At 41.8% G+C, this 20,100-nt stretch overlaps 1 protein-coding gene across 5 annotated transcripts in view; it reads left to right on the plus strand.

The window, feature by feature from the left end:
- The window catches only part of sycp3 (synaptonemal complex protein 3), a 264,133-nt gene that overhangs the window by 227,451 nt on the left and 16,582 nt on the right, over positions 1–20,100 (plus strand). For 4 of the 5 annotated variants that reach the window (XM_072563492.1, XM_072563491.1, XM_072563493.1 and 1 more), the window contains exons 6-8: positions 2,157–2,256; positions 16,637–16,735; positions 17,795–17,899. In XM_072563492.1, the coding sequence (XP_072419593.1) occupies positions 2,157–2,256; positions 16,637–16,735; positions 17,795–17,899 (304 nt within the window). The remainder of the gene's footprint in view (positions 1–2,156; positions 2,257–16,636; positions 16,736–17,794; positions 17,900–20,100) is intronic. The other variant, XM_072563495.1, reaches the window with a different exon arrangement.

Below are 20,100 nucleotides of genomic sequence, written 5' to 3' on the forward strand. Positions count from 1 at the left end.
AAATGATTCATCTGATCAGAGTCAGGTAGGCCTTTTCACAGTGGCACTAACCTGTTAGGTACTGCATTTATTTTCTTTACTACAAAGAAACCACCTTTATATAAAATGTAATTGAAACATTTTAATTTTTTTCATAGTTCTCAGTGTTAAGCCTTAAGGAAATTTTTACAGTTTGAAATAACAGATCTTTGGTTCCTATCCATAATGTCATAGCACAGTACAGCACAGAAACAGACCCTTCAGTCCACCTTGTCCAAGTCAACCAGATATCCTAAGTTAATCCAGTCCTATTTGCTAGCATCTGGCCCATATCCCTCAAAATCCTTCCTAATCATTTACCCATCCAGATGCTTTTAAATGCTGTAATTATATTAGCCTCCACCACTGTCTGGCAACTCATTGCACACACACAACACCCTCTATATGAAAAGAATTGCCCCTTTGGTCCTTTTTACATCTTTCCCCTCTCACTCTAAATCTATGCCCTCTAGTTTTGCACTCCCCAACCCCAGGGAAAATGACCTCGTTTATTTACACAATCATGATTTTATAAACCTCTATAAGGTCACCCCTCAGTTTCTGAGGCTGCAGGGAAAATAAACCCAGACTATTCGGTGTCTCCCTATAGCTCAAACTCTCCAACCCTGGCAACATCCTTGTAAATCTTTTATGAACCTTTTCAAGTTTTACAACATCTTTTTTCAGTGATCTGAATTCAGAAAGTATCTGTCAAAGTTACCAATGATGCTAAATTGAGAGAGCACCAGAAACAAAGAATGCCGTTAAAGGTTCAATAAAGGTTTTCAATTGTTTGTTTGGTAGATGATGGCAAACAAATATAACATAGAGAAATAGGAACTGATATGTATGTATTAATGTAATGAATAAAAATATGCATACAAAATAAAATCGAAAGCCTTGGGAATGTGAGTAAGCTAATGTAACATTGGGGAGATACACCAGAACAAGCTTCAAAGTGTCCAATCAAGCCAGTATTACATTTTTTTTTAGTTAATATACCAGGAAGAAAGAGATAGCAAGAAACTAAGAATAGTTAGAGAAATACATTAAATACCATTTTCTTAGTTCTAACTTTTATATGTTGCACATTAATGATGGTAGCAGAGACAATGTCTTGAGGAAACTGGCTAATAGTTCTTATGGAGAAGACTATTGCATTTTTCCCCAATTGGTTTTGAATTCAAAACGTGGGAATCGCATGCAACAATAAAGCAAATTTCTTTCTGAATAATTTAGAAAAAGCTATTTCGTGGCTTTAAGAAAGTGCATAGCTAATCTGTCCTGTATCAGATTATAACAATCTCTTCATCTAGATTTTTTTTATTTTTGGCATGTAAGCAGGTATTTTCATCTGTCCCCTTGGGTTTAAAAATAAATGATTAATCAGGTGGGCATTGTGAAAACTGATTCCCTATTGAACCTATGGCTAATTGTAAAGACTCTACAAACTGTCTTCTGAGCAGATTTTAATCAATCCACAGGAGATGCTAAAAGCTTGGCAGGAGTTGAACTTCTGTTGTTTTGAAATCTTGAAAAATCAAGTGTCCATTAGCTACTGTTCTGCTAATTAATTTCATTGGTGTTATTTCTGTGTGTTAAGACAGTGAACCATCAATGTTAATCGGGGACACTGTTCACATGTACTAGTCTAATGCATGTTCCAACAAGAAATGCATCATTGCCTGCCTGGAGGTTGAAGGTCAGAAATACATTAGTTGAAGGAAGTAATTTTGTGCATCTTGTAAGGAGCACTACTATAGAATTACTGGGAGGTAGTCTGAATGCTAATATCGACTGGTACCAACATCATAACATCTGTCTCGCCTTTTAAAAAGAATTGGGAATACCTCGGAGTTATTTCTAAATTATTACCTCTATTTTCAAGTATCTGCTAATCAGAATAAAATATTGTTTCAAAGCTCTAGTGCAGCATGAGATTTGTCAGTTTAGTCTGTTTCTGGAGTCTTTTTGTTCTTCTGAAGGTGCTGATTTTTATACAAGTACCTGATCTGTTATTGCTTCTGATGGATGCGGTGATGGTGAATGGTGTTGATAGTAATGGATGCTGTTTTCCACTGAGTAGCTGACATTGACTATGCAATTATCTTTTTTCCTACGTGCTTTTATTTCCGTAGACAAAAGCTGACTGATGATTACTGTAAGCAGTTTACTGGAATCTTTCAGCAGTGGGAGAAAGACATTCAGAAGGCCAAGGACCAAGAGGAGAAAATAGAAGTAAGTGTCTAAACATTGTCTTGAATAATATTATTTTATCTTCTGTTTAATCTACCAATCTGTGTATGAGCAAAATTTATTTCGGATGTTATGTAGGACTGAATGCAGCATGAGTTGCTAATAAACAAAAACAGAAATTGATAGTTCTGAAGAAGGGTCAATGTACTCAAAACACGAACTTGATTTCTCTCCATAGATGCTACCAGACCTGCTGAGTTTCCAAGAAAAAGTGAGGACTGCAGATGCTGGATAAGTCAGAGTCAAAAAGAGTGGTGCTGGAAAAGCACAGCAGGTCAGGCAGCATTAGAGAAGCAGGAGAATCAACGTTTCAGACTCAAATATCAGTTCGCCTGCACCTTGGATGCTGCCTGACCTGCTGTGCTTTTCCAGTGCCACCCTTTTCGACTCTGCTGGAGTTTCCAGCAATTTCTATTTTTGTTCCTGATTTCCAGCATCCTCAGTTCTTTCGGTTTTTTTGATGAGTCTCTCATGATTAAATAAGTGAACAAAACTCTGCATGATACTTTTTACAGTTTGAACTCCACTGTCTAACACAATTGTTTCAAAGTTTGTTCATTCACTGTCCTTCATATTAGTTTAAAATCACACAACACCAGGTTATAATCCAGCAGGTTTAATTGGAAGCACACTAGCTTTCGGAGCGTCGTTCCTTCATCAGGTGATAGTGGAGGGCTCAATCCTAACACACAGAATTTATAGCAAAAATTTACAATGTGATGTAACTGAAATTATACATTGAAAAACTGACTGTTTATTAAGCCTTTCATCTGTTGGAATACCGTGATAGTTTCACTTCTTTCATGTGTAAATCACAAAACCTTTTTTTAAGAAGTTGCATTCTCAGATTAGCTGTTAACAATGGTGATAGCTAGACAATTGTCATATTAGCACAGGGATAAGCCTAAATTGCCTGGGGAGGGGGCATAAGAACAGGAAGAGGCCATCACGCTTTTGCACCCTGTTTTGTCGTTAAATGAAATTGTGTTGTTCGGTAACCAAACTCTAGATTCTTCTTTATCTTATTCATTTAGTACTCTTGATTATCAAATATCTTGTCAATATCATTCTTAAGATTAAAAGTTAGTTTAGGTTCAGTCGTCATTGTGGAATAAAGTTCCAAACTTATATCACCCTCTGAAGATTAAATTGATTTTTAGCTTCACTCCCAGTTCTAATTTGTACACAATGCTCCCAATCCTAGACTTTTCAACCAGAGTTAATAGTTTCTATTTTCCCTCATTTCATAAAGAATGATCCCTTATCCTTTAAATTCCAGACAACACCATTCTATCTTGCATAATCTTTCCAAGTAAATTAGTACTTGCAATCCATATTTTGTTCTGGAAAATAAACAATACATTTGCTTCAAGGCTACTACAGCCTTCCGAAGGAATGATGCTCAGAACTACCCACTGGGACGCCACACAACAGACTTGTGAGAAAGTTGTAGTTCATGAAATAAAAGGGACAGCAGCAATGTGTTGCAAAGTTGGCTGGGTGATAGGAAATAGGGAATTATGGTTTGTGTTTTTTGGGGGTGGCTGAAGGAATGTTTATAGTGGAGTACTTCAGGGGTCAATTTTGGAATCCTTGCTCTTCCTTATATACATTAACGATCTAAATCTGGGTTGCAGGGGAGAATTACAAAGTTTGCAAACAATACAAAACTTGGAAGCATGGTAAAGATGTCAGAAGGACTTAGAAAAGTTGGTGGAGTGGGTGGATAGATGGCATATGATGTTCAATGCAAATAATTATGGGATGATGCATTTTGACAGAAAGAAAATGGACAGTCAATATAAGGTGTACAATTGTATAAGTGGTGCAGGAGCAGAGGGACCTGGCTCCATATGAGCACAGATCATTGAAGGTTGTGGAACAGGTGAAGAGCAACTAACATACCATATAATATCCTGGGCTTTATTGGTAGCAGTATAGAATGCAAAAGCAAAGGGTTTTACATCGGACTTGTATAAAGTACTTGTTATGCCTCAGTCGAGTATTCTGTATGGTTCCGAGTACTCAAAATTCCCCATTTACCTCTATTTTAGAACCAGGTTGGCAGAAAGCATGGATGGGACTCGTTTCTGTACTTAATAAGAAATACTATTCATTGCAAATAACTCAATTCTAGTTACCGTAAAGAATAATAAACTACTGCCCATATAACCCTCATAGTTAGAACTCTCCCAATACGCACAAATGGGCATAAAAAATCATTTGTGTTATGACTGAAGGGAAAACTGGGAAGGCAGTTCAGTGATCCCTGTTCTCAGGGTTTGCAGGGATGGCGTTTTTGGCTTGCCAAGACTTGCTGTTCACCAGTTACTACAAAAAGCAACTGGCTCGCAATATTTAAGGTCTCTGACATATTGTTTGAAAACAACAGCTTGCAGCAACTGATGAAGGAAAATAAACTGGTTTTCTTCAGGCTTCAGATGTTTCTTACTGCAGAGACCAAGACAGCACCTTCCGTTCCAGATTCCAAAGGCTTCTGATTATCTTGTTTACATTCCTAATCTGTTCAGTCACCTGGGAGCCAATCAGGCAGGCAGAAAGTCATTGTCACTGATAGCTAATCACAATCCCAGAGACTGATGTCTACCTGTTGAATCCCTTTTTGTACATTCTCCTTGTCTGCCACTAAACATCCCTCACTGGTTTGAACAAACAATAGTGTGAGCAGCACTTTCAACGGTGCTGGTAGTTTTTTCAGTGCAGCAATCTCTTCCACGATCATTGTTTTTTGAAACAGTCCTTTTCCCATTTCAGTTCATAATCAAAAATACAGTCTTTACAATGGCACTAAGTCAAGGTGCTTATTTGGAGAACTTGCAGACACTCATTCTGCCTTGTAACACATCTTCTCTGATTCCTGGACATCCATGTACGTAATAACTGTATGTATTCCCCTGTCAACTACTTGAGTCACCACTTAAAAAAAATTTAGTCTGATATTTAAAATATTACAAATTCATGCTGTCTCACACTGATTAGCTGAGAATTTGCCATATTCTTAATGTAGACTTTAGTGGTTTCCCAGCAACTGATTTTAAGATAACTGATCTGTAATTCCTCGGTTACCCTTTCTCACCTTTCTTAATTAGCAGTGATAAGTGTAATTTTCTGATCTGAAGATATGGTTATCAAATTGAGAGACCTTTGAAGATTATAGTTAAGGTATCTGCAATGTTCTCATGTATTTACTTACATCTAGTTCTGTAAATTTGTCACTATTACGTGTTACTATTGACTTTTTTCTTTTGATAAAGCTAATTTTGGTGGGTGCCTATTCATACTTCAGTCTTAGTTTTCTTGAGATTTCTGGCATGCTCTCAGCTTTGTTTACCGCGCGTTCTGATGAAAAATATGATCCAATATCTCCAGCATTTTCTTGTCTACCTTACAATACCATCGTCAGTTTTTAAGCAACCCACATTTCTCCTGATGACTCTACTTCCTCGTGTAATTGTAACTTCTGTTTTGAATTGATTCTGATGTCCCTTGGAAGTTTATTTTTGTGGTGATTTTGGACTGTTTTCAGTCATCCTTTGCTGTTCCTGTTATCTTTTGCATTTTTTATTCATTCATGGGATGGGAGTGTCACTGACCATTGTTTGTCCAGAGGGCAGTAAGAGTCAACCATATTGCTGTGGGTCAGGAGTCACATGTAGGCCAGACCAGATAAGGGTGGCTGTTTCCTTCCCTAAAGGACATAACGAAACAGATGAATTTTTTAATGACAATCAGCAGAGGTTTTATGGTTGTTATCAATTCCAGATTTTTATTGCTTTTAAATTCCACCAATTCGAACCTGGGTCCCGGAACATTATCTAGGTCTCTAGATTAATCGTCTAGTCATAATACCAGTAGACCATCGCCTCCTCCAATTTGTTGTGATCTGTACTTTATCTGCACTTTTGTAAGAGCTTTATTCTAGTTTTAAGTTGGTTCTTGCTTCTAGTTTTAGAACATAGAACATGGAACAATACAGCACAGAACAGGCCCTTCAGCCCACGATGTTGTGCTGAACATTTGTCCTAGCTTAAGCACCTATCCATGTACCTATCCAATTGCCGCTTAAAGGTCACCAATGATTCTGACTTTGCCACTCCCACAGGCAGCGCATTCCATGCCCCCACCACTCTCTGGGTAAAGAACCTACCCCTGACATCCCCCCTATACCTTCCACCCTTCACCTTAAATTTATGTCCCCTTGTAACACTCTGTTGTACCCGGGGAAAAAGTCTCTGACTGTCTACTCTATCTATTCCTCTGATCATCTTATAAACCTCTGTCAAGTCACCCCTCATCCTTCGCCGTTCCAATGAGAAAAGGCCTAGCACTCTCAATCTATCCTCTTCCGACCTATTCTCCATTCCAGGCAACATCCTGGTAAATCTCCTCTGCACCCTCTCCAAAGCTTCCACATTGTTCCTAAAGTGAGGCTACCAGAACTGCACACAGTACTCCAAATGTGGCCTTACCAAGGTCCTGTACAGCTGCAACATCACCTCACGACTCTTGAATTCAATCCCTCTGCTAATGAACGCTAATACACCATAGGCCTTCTTACAAGCTCTATCCACTTGAGTGGCAACTTTCAAAGATCCATGAACATAGACCCCAAGATCCCTCTGCTCCTCCACCTTACTAAGAACCCTACCGTTAACCCTGTATTCCACATTCTTATTTGTCCTTCCAAAATGGACAACCTCACACTTGACAGGGTTGAACTCCATCTGCCACTCCTCAGCCCAGCTCTGCATCATATCTAAGTCCCTTTGTAGCAGACAACAGCCCTCCTCACTATCCACAACTCCACCAATCTTTGTATCGTCTGCAAATTTCCATAGCTATGCTTTTTGGCAAGGAGAGCTTTTTGGCCACATAGAGATACAGTCTGGTTCTGTGGGCTGGGCTTTGTCAGACTGAAAATGGGAGGGGTTACAGGAGCGAAACCTGCAGGCCATGAAAAGGACATTTAGGATATGATACTTGGGGGCATCTGGCAGGGTGGGAGTTTCGAGGAGAATGATTGCATGGAGTTTGAAAGCAAGGCACAGAGTGGTTCATTCGGCCACATTTAGAATACTGCGTACAGTTCTGGTTGCCACGTTACCAAAACAATGTGGATGCTTTGAAAAGGGTGCAGAGGAGGTTCACCAGAATGTTGCCTGGCATGGAGGACGCTAGCTATGAAGAGATGTTGAGTAGATTAGGATTAATTTCATTAGAAAGATGGAGGTTGAGGAGGGAACCTGATTGAGGTCTACAAAATCATGAGGAGTATAGACAGAGTGGATCGCAAGAAGCTTTTTTCCCCAAAGTTGGGGACTGAATTACTAGGGGTCACAAGTTCAAAGTGAGAGGGGAAAAGTTGAGGGGAGATAATGCTTGGAAAGTTCTTTACACAGAGGGTGGTGGGTGCCTGGAATGGGTTGCCAGTGGAGGTGGTAGAGGCGGGCATGATAGCATCATTTAAAATGTACCTAGACAGATACGTGAATGGCCAGGGAGCAGAGCGATACAGACCCTAAGAAAATAGGTGACAGGTTTAGATAGAGGATCTGGATCGGCACAGGCTTGGAGGGCCGAAGGGCCTGTTCCTGTGTTGTAATATTCTGTTTTTTTGTTGAGTATGGCATTTCGTGGCCACTCCCTTGCTTAAGTCCAATCCCTCACAGATGAATACAAGTTGAGGGCTACTGACAACTCCCGCCCACACCTTCCCCCTGACTTTCCTTCTTCTCTCTCCCATCTCCTTTCCCCACACCCTTTTCTGTCCTGCTTCCTGACCCACACCTCCCTCTCTCCCCCGTCTCTATCCTTTCCTCTTTTCCTCTATCTCCCCTCCTCCCTCCCACCCTTTCTCCCACATTCCCTGTCCCCTACCCTCTGCCTACCCTGTTTTTGCTGTCCTTCCATATGCCATACACTCCCCCTCCTTCTCACCTCCCCCCTTTCCCCTTCATCTCTGCCCCACCCTCTTTCCCCCTTCCCATTCCCCCAGTATCTCCCATCTTTTCTCCCCCCAACCCTCCATCTGCTCCACCTCCCCCCTTCCCTCCCTTCATTCCCCACCTCTCTCCCCTTCCTTTCCTGTCTCCCATCCCTCCATGCCCTCTTCGTTCCCTTCCACCTCCCTGGTCTTCCCTCTATGCTCCCTCTCCCTTCCCCCCACCCCCACCCCTCTCTCTGCCCCAACATGAATCATGGATGAAATCATTGGTGCTGCTCCCTTCTCATTCAGAATTGTAAACTTTTATCAATTTTGTATCCAATTTCCACCCAGCTCTCACCTTCACCTGGTCTATCGCTGACTCCTCCTTTCCCTTCTTGCCATCTCTGTTTCCATTTCTTGGGATTGGCTAGCCACCAATATCCCCTACAAACCCACCAATTCCGATAGTTACCTCTGCTTCCTGTAAGGACTTCATCCATTTCCCCAGCGTCTTCGTCTCCATCTTACAACTATCTACGATCTCCCTACATATTCGCTCCTCGATTTCCCATTGACTATTGGGGCGCCTGTGGTACACTCCCATCGAAGTGATCATCCCCCTTCTTATTTGTCAGTTCCACCCATACAACTTTATTGGACGATCCCTCAGGAATATCCTCTCTAAGTACAGCCATGATATTTTCCCTGAGCAACTCCTCCTCCTCTCGTGTCTCCCCTTCATCCTTCCTATGGCATCTGCATCCCTGAACTGTGAGTTGCCAGTCTGTCCTTTCCTCAGCTATATTTCTGGATTAGCTAATTTATCCCATCCCCAAGTTCCCATCTATGCCCTGTGTTCATATGCTTTACCTGTCAGGCCTCTTGCATTGAAATGCAGTTTCATTCATCAGTCTTCCCTTGGTCTCTGCCATGCTCTTGCCTGCCTTATGTATTTAACTTGCTCCCTTTAACTTCTGTACCAGCGTCAATCTTCTGTTTTGTCTCACTACTGTTTAGGGTCTGACCACTGTCAGACTAATTTAAAGACTACTGAGTAACTGTAGCAAATCTCCACTTCAGTACCTTGTTTCCCCTCCAGTTCACATCCAACCCATCCCTCATGTACAGGCCACATCTGCCCCAGAAGACATCCCAATGATCTAAAAATCTGAATCTCTGCTGCCTGCACCAGCTCCTCAGCCATGCATTCATCTGGCCTGTTCTCCTATTCATACTCTCATTAGCATGTCACCCTGGGAGTAATCCAAGATTACTACCCTGGAAGTCCTGTTTTTTTCTTAACTACTACCTTTCTCCCAATATTCACTCTGCATGCCCTCATCCCTTTTTCTCCCCATGCTGTTGGTACCAATATGTGCAATGACCTCTGCTTACTCGTTCTCCCCTTTGAGAAATTACTGCAACCACTCAGACATTCTTGACCCTGGCATCATGAGATAACGTATCATTCTGGTATCTTACTCACAGCCACAGAAATGCCTGTCTATGCTGCTGACTAGGATATGGACTTTGCCATATTCTGGTTCACAGCAGATCCTGTCATGGTACCAAAGACTCCTGCTACTATTTTCTTCTGAGAAACAATCTTCCCCAACAGTATCCAAAACTTGTTTGAGTGGGAGATAGCCATAGGACACTCCTGCACTACCTGTCCACTGTCCTTGCGCTTACCCATCTCCCACACTGAACCTGCAGTGTGGCTATCTTGCTGTACCTCTCGTGTGCTCCTCAATGCATTCAGTTGCTGCTCCAGTCGATCCATGTGGTCTGAGGGGAGCCGCATCTAGACACACTTTCTGCAGACCTAGGCGTCAGGAACACTCAACTGCTCCTGACTGCCCACATCTTACAGAAGACGAATACCACTCGACTGATTGCCATCTCTGCCCTCTTAACAACAAGCAGACATAGGTTAAAGGAAAGGTCTTTCCTTGACCTTACCTTGTTGTGGATGGCAGGGAGCAGAAAGCCCATTATTCACCTAGGCCTGCACCTTAGACATACCTATAACCCTTTTGACTACAAGGCAGCCCCGCTCAAAAATGGCCAGAACAAGAATACCTTTCTCCCCTGCTTGCCGTGTTTTCACTCTCTGTAGTTTGCACTCCATGCTGGGAACACTTTAGCCCTTGCTTTTACACCTTTAAGGCCAATCCTGCTACAAGAACTTGCTTTAATCAGTTTAGTTAATTAGCTGCCCCTATGTGCTACAGCACTGGGAGATCTTGTAAATTTCCTTAGGCCTAAAATGTCTACCCTTCACTTACCCTGCAAAGTGAGAATCCCTGACGTGCACACTGGTCCAGTCCAGGGTGCCTGTCCCTGCTCACAAAGTATCCTAGCAATTGAATTACTCTGAACAAATGCATTGAAGAGCAGAACCATATATAAAATAATCAGAGATGTGCCATGAGGGTATGGGGAACCCGGTATATGGGAATGGCTTTATGGGAGTGGTCTTATCGCTGGACTGCCAATCCAGGGACACAGGTAATATTCTGGGGACCCAAGTTCACATCTTGCCACAGCAGGTAGTGGAATTTGAATTCAATGAATATCTGGACTTGAAGAGTCTAATGAATCCCTTGTTTATTGTCAGAAAAACCAATCTGGTTCACTAAAGTTCTTTAGGGAAGGAAACTTTCATTCTTACCTGGTCTGCTCTACATGTGAACCCACGGCAATTTTTGCTATAAATTCTGTGTTACGATCGAGCCCTCCACTATCACCTGATGAAGGAGTGTCGCTCCGAAAGCTAGTGTGCTTCCAATTAAACCTGTTGGACTATAACCTGGTGTTGTGTGATTTTTAACTTTGCCTAGCCAGTGACACCCTCATCCTGTGAATGAATAAAGGAAAGTTATTTAGTGTTGTGCAAAACATTCTTCACCCAATCTACTTGATCAGAATCAAATAACTGATGACTGTGACTCTTTGAAGTTGTTCATCAAATGATCACTGTATGACACAACTCGAAATGATTGTAGGCTCATAAAGTGAAGTGATCTGAAATGCTTGTGTGGTAAGGTTTTATTTAAATTATAGTATTCACTGTGCAATGACATGGTGGAGCCATGGGTGATATTTTAGAGATTAGATTAGATTAGATTACTTACAGTGTGGAAACAGGCCCTTCGGCCCAACAAGTCCACACCGCCCCGCCGAAGCGCAACCCACCCATACCCCTACATCTACCCCTTACCTAACACTACGGGCAATTTAGCATGGCCAATTCACCTAACCTGCACATCTTTGGACTGTGGGAGGAAACCGGAGCACCCGGAGGAAACCCACGCAGACACGGGGAGAATGTGCAAACTCCACACAGTCAGTCACCTGAGATGTTTCCTTATAAAGTCAATGATAGGGAAACTATTGGAGAAAATTCTCAAGAGGATGATTAAAATCTATTTCAGAAAACATGGGTTAATTAGGGATAGTCAGCATGACTTTGTCAGAGAATTTCTCGAAAATTTGATCAAATGTGTTCAATTGATGTAGTTTATATGACAACGTACCACATGGAAGATTGAGAAGGTTAAAGCAGATGGAATTGAGGGAAGTTTGGAGAGATGGATCAGAAATTGGCTTAGTAATAGGAAACAAAGGGTAGTGGTAGAAGGTTATTCAAGTGACTGGAGACCAGTGTACCATAAGCATCTGGGACCCTGATTGTTTGTTATATACATAAATGACATAGATAAAAATGTGAGAGCAATGTTTAGTGGGTTGCAAACAACACCAAGATTAGTAAGGTGTTTAATAGTGAAGAAGATGGTTGTAGGTTACAGGAAAATAGAAATGGGTTAGTCAGATGGGCAGAGCAGTGACAGATGGTATTTAACCCTGGTAAGTGCGAGGTGATGCACTTTGGAAGAAGAAACAAGATGAGGGAGAATTTAATGAATAGCAGGACACTGGATACAGGAACAGAGGGGTCTTAGGGAAATTATTCACTGATTTCTGAAGTCCGCAGAGTATGAGAATAGGATAGTTAATAAGGCATATGGGACACTTCATCAGTCATGGCATTGAGTGTAAGAGCAAGGAGGTAGTGTTGGAGTTATACAGAGTGTTGGTCAGGCCCCAGCTGGAGTACTAATGCAGTTCTGGTCAATTCACTACAGGAAGATGTAATAGCACTAGAGGGGAAACAGAGGAGGTTCACCAGGATGTGTTTAGGATGGAGCAATTGAGTTATAAGGAGAAAGTACATAGGCTTGAATTGTTTTCTTTAGAGCAGGAAGACTGAGGGGTAACATGATTGAGGTGTATAACATTATTAGGGGTATGGACAGGGTGAGTAGAGTCTTAGAGATATAAAGTCAAAGTGATATAAAGCACGGAAACAGACCTTTTGGTCCAACCTGTCCATGTCAACCAGTTTTCCTAAATAAATCTAGTCCCATTGCCAGCATTTGGCCCATATCCCTCTAAACCCTTCCTGTTCATATACCCATCCACATACATTTTAGATGTTGTAATTGTACCAGCCTCCACCATTTCCTCTGGCAGTTCATTCCATACATGCACCACCCTCTATATGAAAACATTGCACCTTCGATCCCTTTTAAATCTTTCCTCTCTCAACTTTCACCTATGCTCTCTAGTCGTTGCATTCCCCACTCTGGAGAAGAGCCCTTGTCTATTTACCCTATCCATGCCCCCCATGATTTTATAAATATCTGAGGTTACCTATCAGAGAGCAACTGTTCCCCTTGGTTCAGGAGTCAATCACGAGGGGGCATGGTTTTAGGGTAACGGTAGGAGATTCAGAGGGAATTTGAGAAAAAGCTTCTTCACTCAGAGGGTGGTGGGAATCTGGAATGCAGTGCCTGGAAAGATAGTTGAGGCCAGAAACCTTATAACCTTTAAAAGTTATTTGGATGAGCACTTGAAATACCATAACATATGACAATGAATAACAGCACTACACAGATATGTGGAATGAATGAAGCGTCTGCAGTGGGCTGGTGTTATAGAGATGTACAGCATGGAAATAGACCCTTTGGACCAACCTGTCCACGCCGACCAGATATCCCAACCCAATCTAGTCTCACCTGCCAGCACCTGGCCCATATCCCTCCAAACCTTTCCCATTCATATACCCATCCAAATGCCTCTTAAATGTTGCAATTGTACCAGCCTCCACCACTTCCTCTGGCAGCTCATTCCATACACGTACCACCTTCTGCGTGAAAAGGTTGCCCCATAGGTCTCTTTTATATCTTTCCCCTCTCACCCTAAACCTATGCCCTCTAGTTCTAGACCCCAGGGAAAAGATTTTGTCTATTTATCCTATATATGCCCCTCATAATTTTGTAAACCTCTATAAGGTCACCCCTCAGCCTCTGATGCTCCAGGGAAAACAGCCCCAGCCTGTTCAGCCTCTCTCTATAGCTCAAATCCTCCAACCCTGGCAACATCCTTGTAAATCTTTTCTGAACCCTTTGAAGTTTCACAACATCTTTGCGATAGGAAGGAGACCAGAATTGCACGCAATATTCCAACAGTGGCCTAACCAATGTCCTGTACAACCGCAACATGATCTCTCAACTCCTGTACTCAATACTCTGACCAATAAAAGAAAGCATACTAAACGCCTTCTTCACTATCCTATTTACCTGCGACTCCACTTTCAAGGAGGTATGAACCTGCACTCCAAGGTCTCTTTGTTCAGCAACACTCCCTAGGACCTTACCATTAAGTGTATAAGTCCTGCTAAGGTTTGCTTTCCCAAAATGCAGCACCTCGCATTTATCAGAATTAAAATCCATCTGCCACTTCTCAGCCCATTGACCCATCTGATCAAGATCCGGTTGTAATCTGAGATAACCCTCCTCGCTGTCCACTACACCTCTAATTTTGGTGTCATCTGCAAACTTACTAACTGTACCTCTTATGCTCACATTCAAATCATTTATGTAAATGACAAAAAGTAGAGGACCCAGCACTGATCCTTGTGGCACTCCACTGGTCACAGGCCTCCAGTCTGAAAAACAACCCTCCACCACCACCCTCTGTCTTCTACCTTTGAGGCAGTTCTGTATCCAAATGGCAAGTTCTCCCTGTATTCCCTGAGATCTAAACTTGCTAATCAGTCTTCCGTGGGGAACCTTGTCAAATACCTTAGTAAGTCCATATAGATCACATCTACCGCTCTGCCCTCATCAATCCTCTTTGTTGCTTCTTCAAAAAAACTCAATCAAGTTTGTGAGACATGATTTCCCACGCACAAAGCCATGTTGACTATCCCTAATCAGTCGTTGCCTTTCCAAATTCATCCACACCCTGTCCCTCAGGATTCCCTCCAATGACTTGCCCACCACCGAGGTCAGGCTCACTGGTCTATAGTTCCCTGGTTTGTCCTTACCACCGTTCTTAAACAGTAGCACCACGTTTGCCAACCTCCAGTCTTCCAGCACCTCACCTGTGACTATCGATGATACAAATATCTCAGCAATCAATTTTTTAGCTTCCCACAGAGTTCTCAGGTACACCTGATCAGGTCCTGGGGATTTATCCACCTTTACCCGTTTCAAGACATCCAGCACTTCTTCCTCTGTAATCTGAAAATTTTGCAAGATGTCACCATCTATTTCCCTACAGTTTATATCTTCCATATCCTTTTCCACAGTAAATACTGATGCAAAATACTCATTTAGTATCTCCCCCATTTTCTGCGTTGCACACAAAGACTGCCTTGCTGATCTTTGAGGGGCCCTATTCTCTCCCTAGTTATCCTTTGGTCCTTAATGTATTTGTTAAAACCCTTTGGATTCTCCTTAATTCTATTTGCCAAAGCTATCTCATCTCCCCTTTTTGCCCTCCTGATTTCCTTCTTAAGTATACTCCTACTTCCTTTATACTCTAAGGATTCACTCGGTCTATCCTGTCTCTACCTCATATATGCTTCCTTCTTTTTCTTAACCAAACCCTCAATTTCATCCAGCATTCCCTATACCTACCAGCCTTTCCTTTCACCCTGACAGGAATATACTTTCTCTGGATTCTTATTATCTCATTTCTGAAGGCTTCCCATTTTCCAGCCGTCCCTTTACCTACGAACATCTGCCCCCAATCAGCTTTTGAAAGTTCTTGCCTAATACCATCAAAATTGGCCTTTCTCCAATTTAGAACTTCAACTTTTAGATCTGGTCTATCCTTTTCCATCACTATTTTAAATCTAATAGAATTATGGTTGCTGGCCCCAAAGTGCTCCCCACTGACATCTCAGTTACCTGTCCTGCCTTATTTCCCAAGAGTAGGTCAACTTCTCTAGTAGGTACATCCACATACTGAATCAGAAAGCTGTCTTGTACACACTTAACAAATTCTTCTCCATCTAAACCTTTAACACTATGGCAGTCCCAGTCTATGTTTGGAAAGTTAAAATCCCCTACCATAACCACCCTATTATTCTTACAGATAGCTGAGATCTCCTTACAGGTTTGTTTCTCAATTTCCCTCTGACTATTAGGGGGTCTATAATACAATCCCAATAAGGTGATTATCCCTTTCTTATTTCTCAGTTCCACCCAAATAACTTCCCTGGACGCATTTCTAGGAATATCTTCTCTCTTGCCTCCTTTTCTATCCTTCCTGTAGCATTTGTATCCTGGAACATTAAGCTGCCAGTCCTGCCCATCCCTGAGCCATGTTTCTGTAATTGCTATGATATCCCAGTCCCATATTCCTAACCATTTCCTGAATTCATCTGCCTTCCCTGTTAGGCCCCTTGCATTGAAATAAATGCAGTTTAATTTATTAGTCCTACCTTGTCCCTGTCTGCTCTGACTGTTTGACTAGTCTCTGTTCTCAACTGTACCAGTCTCAGATTGATCTCTTTCCTCACTATCTCCCTGGGTCCCACCCCCCCACTTTACTAGTTTAAATTCTTCTGAGCAGCTCTAGCAAATTTCCCTGCCAGTATATTAGTCCCCTTCCAATTTAGGTGCAATCCATCCTTCTTGTACAGGTCACTTCTACCCCAAAAGAGATTCCAATGATCGAAAAATGTGAATCATTCTCCCATACACCAGCTCCTCAGCCATACATTCATCTGTTCTATCCTCCTATTCCTACCCTCACTAGCTCATAGCATCGGGAGTAATCCAGATATTACTACACTCAAGGACCTCCTTTTTGAATTTCTGCCTAACTCCCTGTAATCTCCCTTCAGAATCTCAACCTTTTCCCTTCCTATGTCATTGGTTCCAATGTGGACTTCTGACAAACAATGTCCCAGAGCTAGGTACTCTATCACAAGGTGGTCTCAGAGGTAGGTATAGCACTGAACGGAAGCTCAGAACATATTGCTTTGTAAGAGAGGGAAAAGGACATTGAGAGGAGATAAAACTGAATAAAGGCCCGTTCCAATTGTTTCTTCTACAGAACCTTTTTCGGCAGCAACAGAAGCTTTTCCAACAGATGAGAGTAGTCCAGGGACAAAGGCTGAAAAGTATTAAGCAGCTATATGACCAGTTTCTGAAGGTAAACATTGAAAAATTGGGTGACTCGGAAATGTTTGCTGAAACATTGGTAATTATTTTGTATAATACCACATCAATGTTTATACTGTTACAACATGTGGTAAACCCCTTTGCTAATTTAAAACCGACACACAGAGAAACTCACCTCACGCCATAATCTGTTAAATTTCAAGAGGAAAAGAGCTATCCCAGATCTCACTATGAACAATTTTGTTCTTTAAATCAGAAGAGATCATTAAAACAACATCTGTTTAAAGCTCCTTTCTCTTAAACCTATCTTTTACCTCCCACTCTACAATACTGGTCCAATATTTCCCTCTTAAATTTATGGCAAATCAGTTTCTAAACCAGTTATCATCTTCAGATGTTGAACTTTCTCTGTAGATTTCTCTAGGTTGCTTCAGTATTCCGCTACACAAGTTTCTTTTGGACAGGTACCTTTCAGCAAGCTATTCTGCTGGCAGCCAGTTAGTACTTGGCTTGGCTGCTCTTTGCTGTTCTCCCTTTGGCTATTCAAAATGTCCAGTTTTATATCCTAAAACATCAGATCATTTCATTGGTTTGATGTCATCAAAACACCAAATTCAATTGGATTTTGGTTTCTGGGGCATAATTTAAACTGATTGTCTGAATTTGAATTTAAATAAGAGAATCGGTGCAGCTTGGGGAGGAATTTGGGACTTGCCTTTATCTGGAACACTCACTGAGCCATTGTGGAGGCTCATACAACAATTGTTGTTATGAAAATATTAATTGTTCAAAAGTTCTACATGGTCAGTTTTTGGTTGCATTGTGCCTATAAATGAATAAACTATCCAAAAGTTGGGTTGGGGATGGGAATTATAGATTGTTCCACTGCTGGCTAACCATATGCCTTGCAGATATTTCTTATGTAAACAGACAACTGCAGATGTGGAAACTCATCAAGTTCCAAGTTGATATGTTCTGTTAGTTGTTGAGCCATGTGCAGTCTATTCTGTACTGATTGATGAATGATTATTCCACAGTTTGTGCCATGTTATGGATGATGAAATTGTAAGGCCTTTCTTATTCCTCTCAGAATTTAGAGGAATTGGAAAAGAGTCACACAGAACAACAGTCGGCTGTACAGAGTGAACTTCGCAAGGAGATGGCCCTCTTTCAGAAAAGGATTTTAATGGATACTGTAAGTAATACTCTGACATTTTAAACATGGTGATTGCATTCAGACCTTTACATTGTGCACTCTCTCCAGTGTGGAAAATGGGTGGTGCAGGACAGAAGGAGACTCTTCAGCTGCATACCCATTAGCAGCCCTATTTTTTCCCTGAAAGGCCAACAGTTTCTTATCTGTCATGTGTTTATATAGTTCCTATTTGAAAACTTATTATAAAAAGTGCTTCATTCTACTTGCTGTGTTTCGTTCATAATCTAAGACGACGGTGGCATTTTCAAGAGTCTGTCTTTGTAGGTAACTGTTGCTGATTGATTGATTGACTAGATATGAGAAGTGCTTTTCTCATGAGAAAGTAAACCTTTTGTGAAGTAGCAAAGAACGAATTGTGACAATTTATTCATCAGATTAACAAATTCCACTGCAAACATCTGTAAACCTGAAATTGACAAAATGTGCTGAAAGAATATGAGGAAGACCTCTATCTCTGTATCTCTTCCCCACCCCATGGATCTGCTGTATATTTCTTATTATTTTATTCATGTGATTAGAGATTATAACCAGACATTCGCACAACAAGTAAAGCATGTCTGGAAGTATGGTGGAGCCAGGTTAAACTGAGGCACCCAAGTGAGTATTAGATGATTAATTTGGGGCGGCACGGTGGCACAGTGGTTAGCACTGCTGCCTCACAGCGCCTGAGACCTGAGTTCAATTCCCACCTCAGGCGACTGACTGTGTGGAGTTTGCACATTCTCCCCGTGTCTGCGTGGGTTTCCTCCGGGTGCTCCGGTTTCCTCCCACAGTCCAAAGATGTGCAGGTCAGGTGAATTGGCCATGCTAAATTGCTCATAGTGTTAGGTAAAGGGGTAAATATAGGGGAATGGGTGGGTTGCGCTTCGGCGGGTTGGTGTGGACTTGTTGGGCCGAAGGACCTGTTTCCACACTGTAAGTAATCTAATCTAATCTAATCTAGTAATCTAATCTAAAATTATGAATATGCAAGAGTACAGAGAAAGATGGGAGAGGGCACTAAGTTGTCACATCCATTCAGGGAGTTGGTGCAAACACAAAAGGTCGAATGGCCTTCTGCGCCATAACATTTCTGTAATTCTGAATTAAATCTTGTCTGCTGTTCAGTAGGATGAAAGCTGATTCTCTGCCTTACCTCTGTATTCTCACCATAATCATGGAGGTCTACTGCAGGAAAACAGGCCCTTCAGCCCATCTTGCCCATGTGCCCAGTTTTCACAATTTAAACTAGTACCATTTGTGTGCGTTTGGACTATATCTCTCCATCCCTATCCCATCCATGTACCTGTCTAAATGTTTCTTAAATGACAAAATTGTACTCGCTTCCACTACCACTTCTCGCAGCCCATTCCAGTCACTCACCACCCTCTGAAAATAATTGCCCCTCTGGACCTTTATATAACTCCCTCCTCTCACCTAAACGTATGCCCTCTAGTTTTAGACTCCCCTACCATGGGGAAAAGCTATCCACTAGCTACATCATCTATACCTCACATGACTTTATATACCTCAAGAAGTTCAGCCCTCACTCTCCTACGCTCCAGGGTAAAACATCCCAGGCTATCCAATATAACTCAAACCTGCCAATCCATGTAGCATCCTAGTAAATCTTCTGTACACTCTTTCTAGGTTAATAATATCCTTGCTATAGTAGGATGATCAGAAATGCACGCAGTACTCCAAATCTGGCCTCACCAATGTCTTGTACAGCTGCAACAACACATCCCATCTCTTATACTCAATGCCCTGAGTGATGAAAGCTAGATATCTTCACCACTCTGTCTACCTGTGACTCAATTTTCAAGGATCTATGAGCTTGTACCCCTAGATCTCTGTTCTATAACACTTCCCAGGGCCCTACCATTGACTGTGTAAGTCCTGCCCTGGTTTGTTTTACCAAAATGCATACCTTGCACTTATCTAAATTAAACTTCATTTGCCATTCTTCAGCCCATTGACCCAGATCTCACTGCATTCCCAGATAACATCCTTCACTATCCACTATACCACCAATCTTGATATCATCTGCTAATTTACTAACCATTCCTCCTAAATTCTCAGCTAACTCATTTATGTAAGTGATGAGTGATGATGGACCCAGCATCGATCCCTGTGGCACACCACTGGTCACAGGCCTGGTCTAAAAAAAACAACCTTTTACCACCATCCTTTGTCTTCTC

The sequence above is a fragment of the Chiloscyllium punctatum genome, chromosome 45, assembly GCF_047496795.1.
Source record: "Chiloscyllium punctatum isolate Juve2018m chromosome 45, sChiPun1.3, whole genome shotgun sequence".
NCBI lineage: Eukaryota > Metazoa > Chordata > Chondrichthyes > Orectolobiformes > Hemiscylliidae > Chiloscyllium > Chiloscyllium punctatum.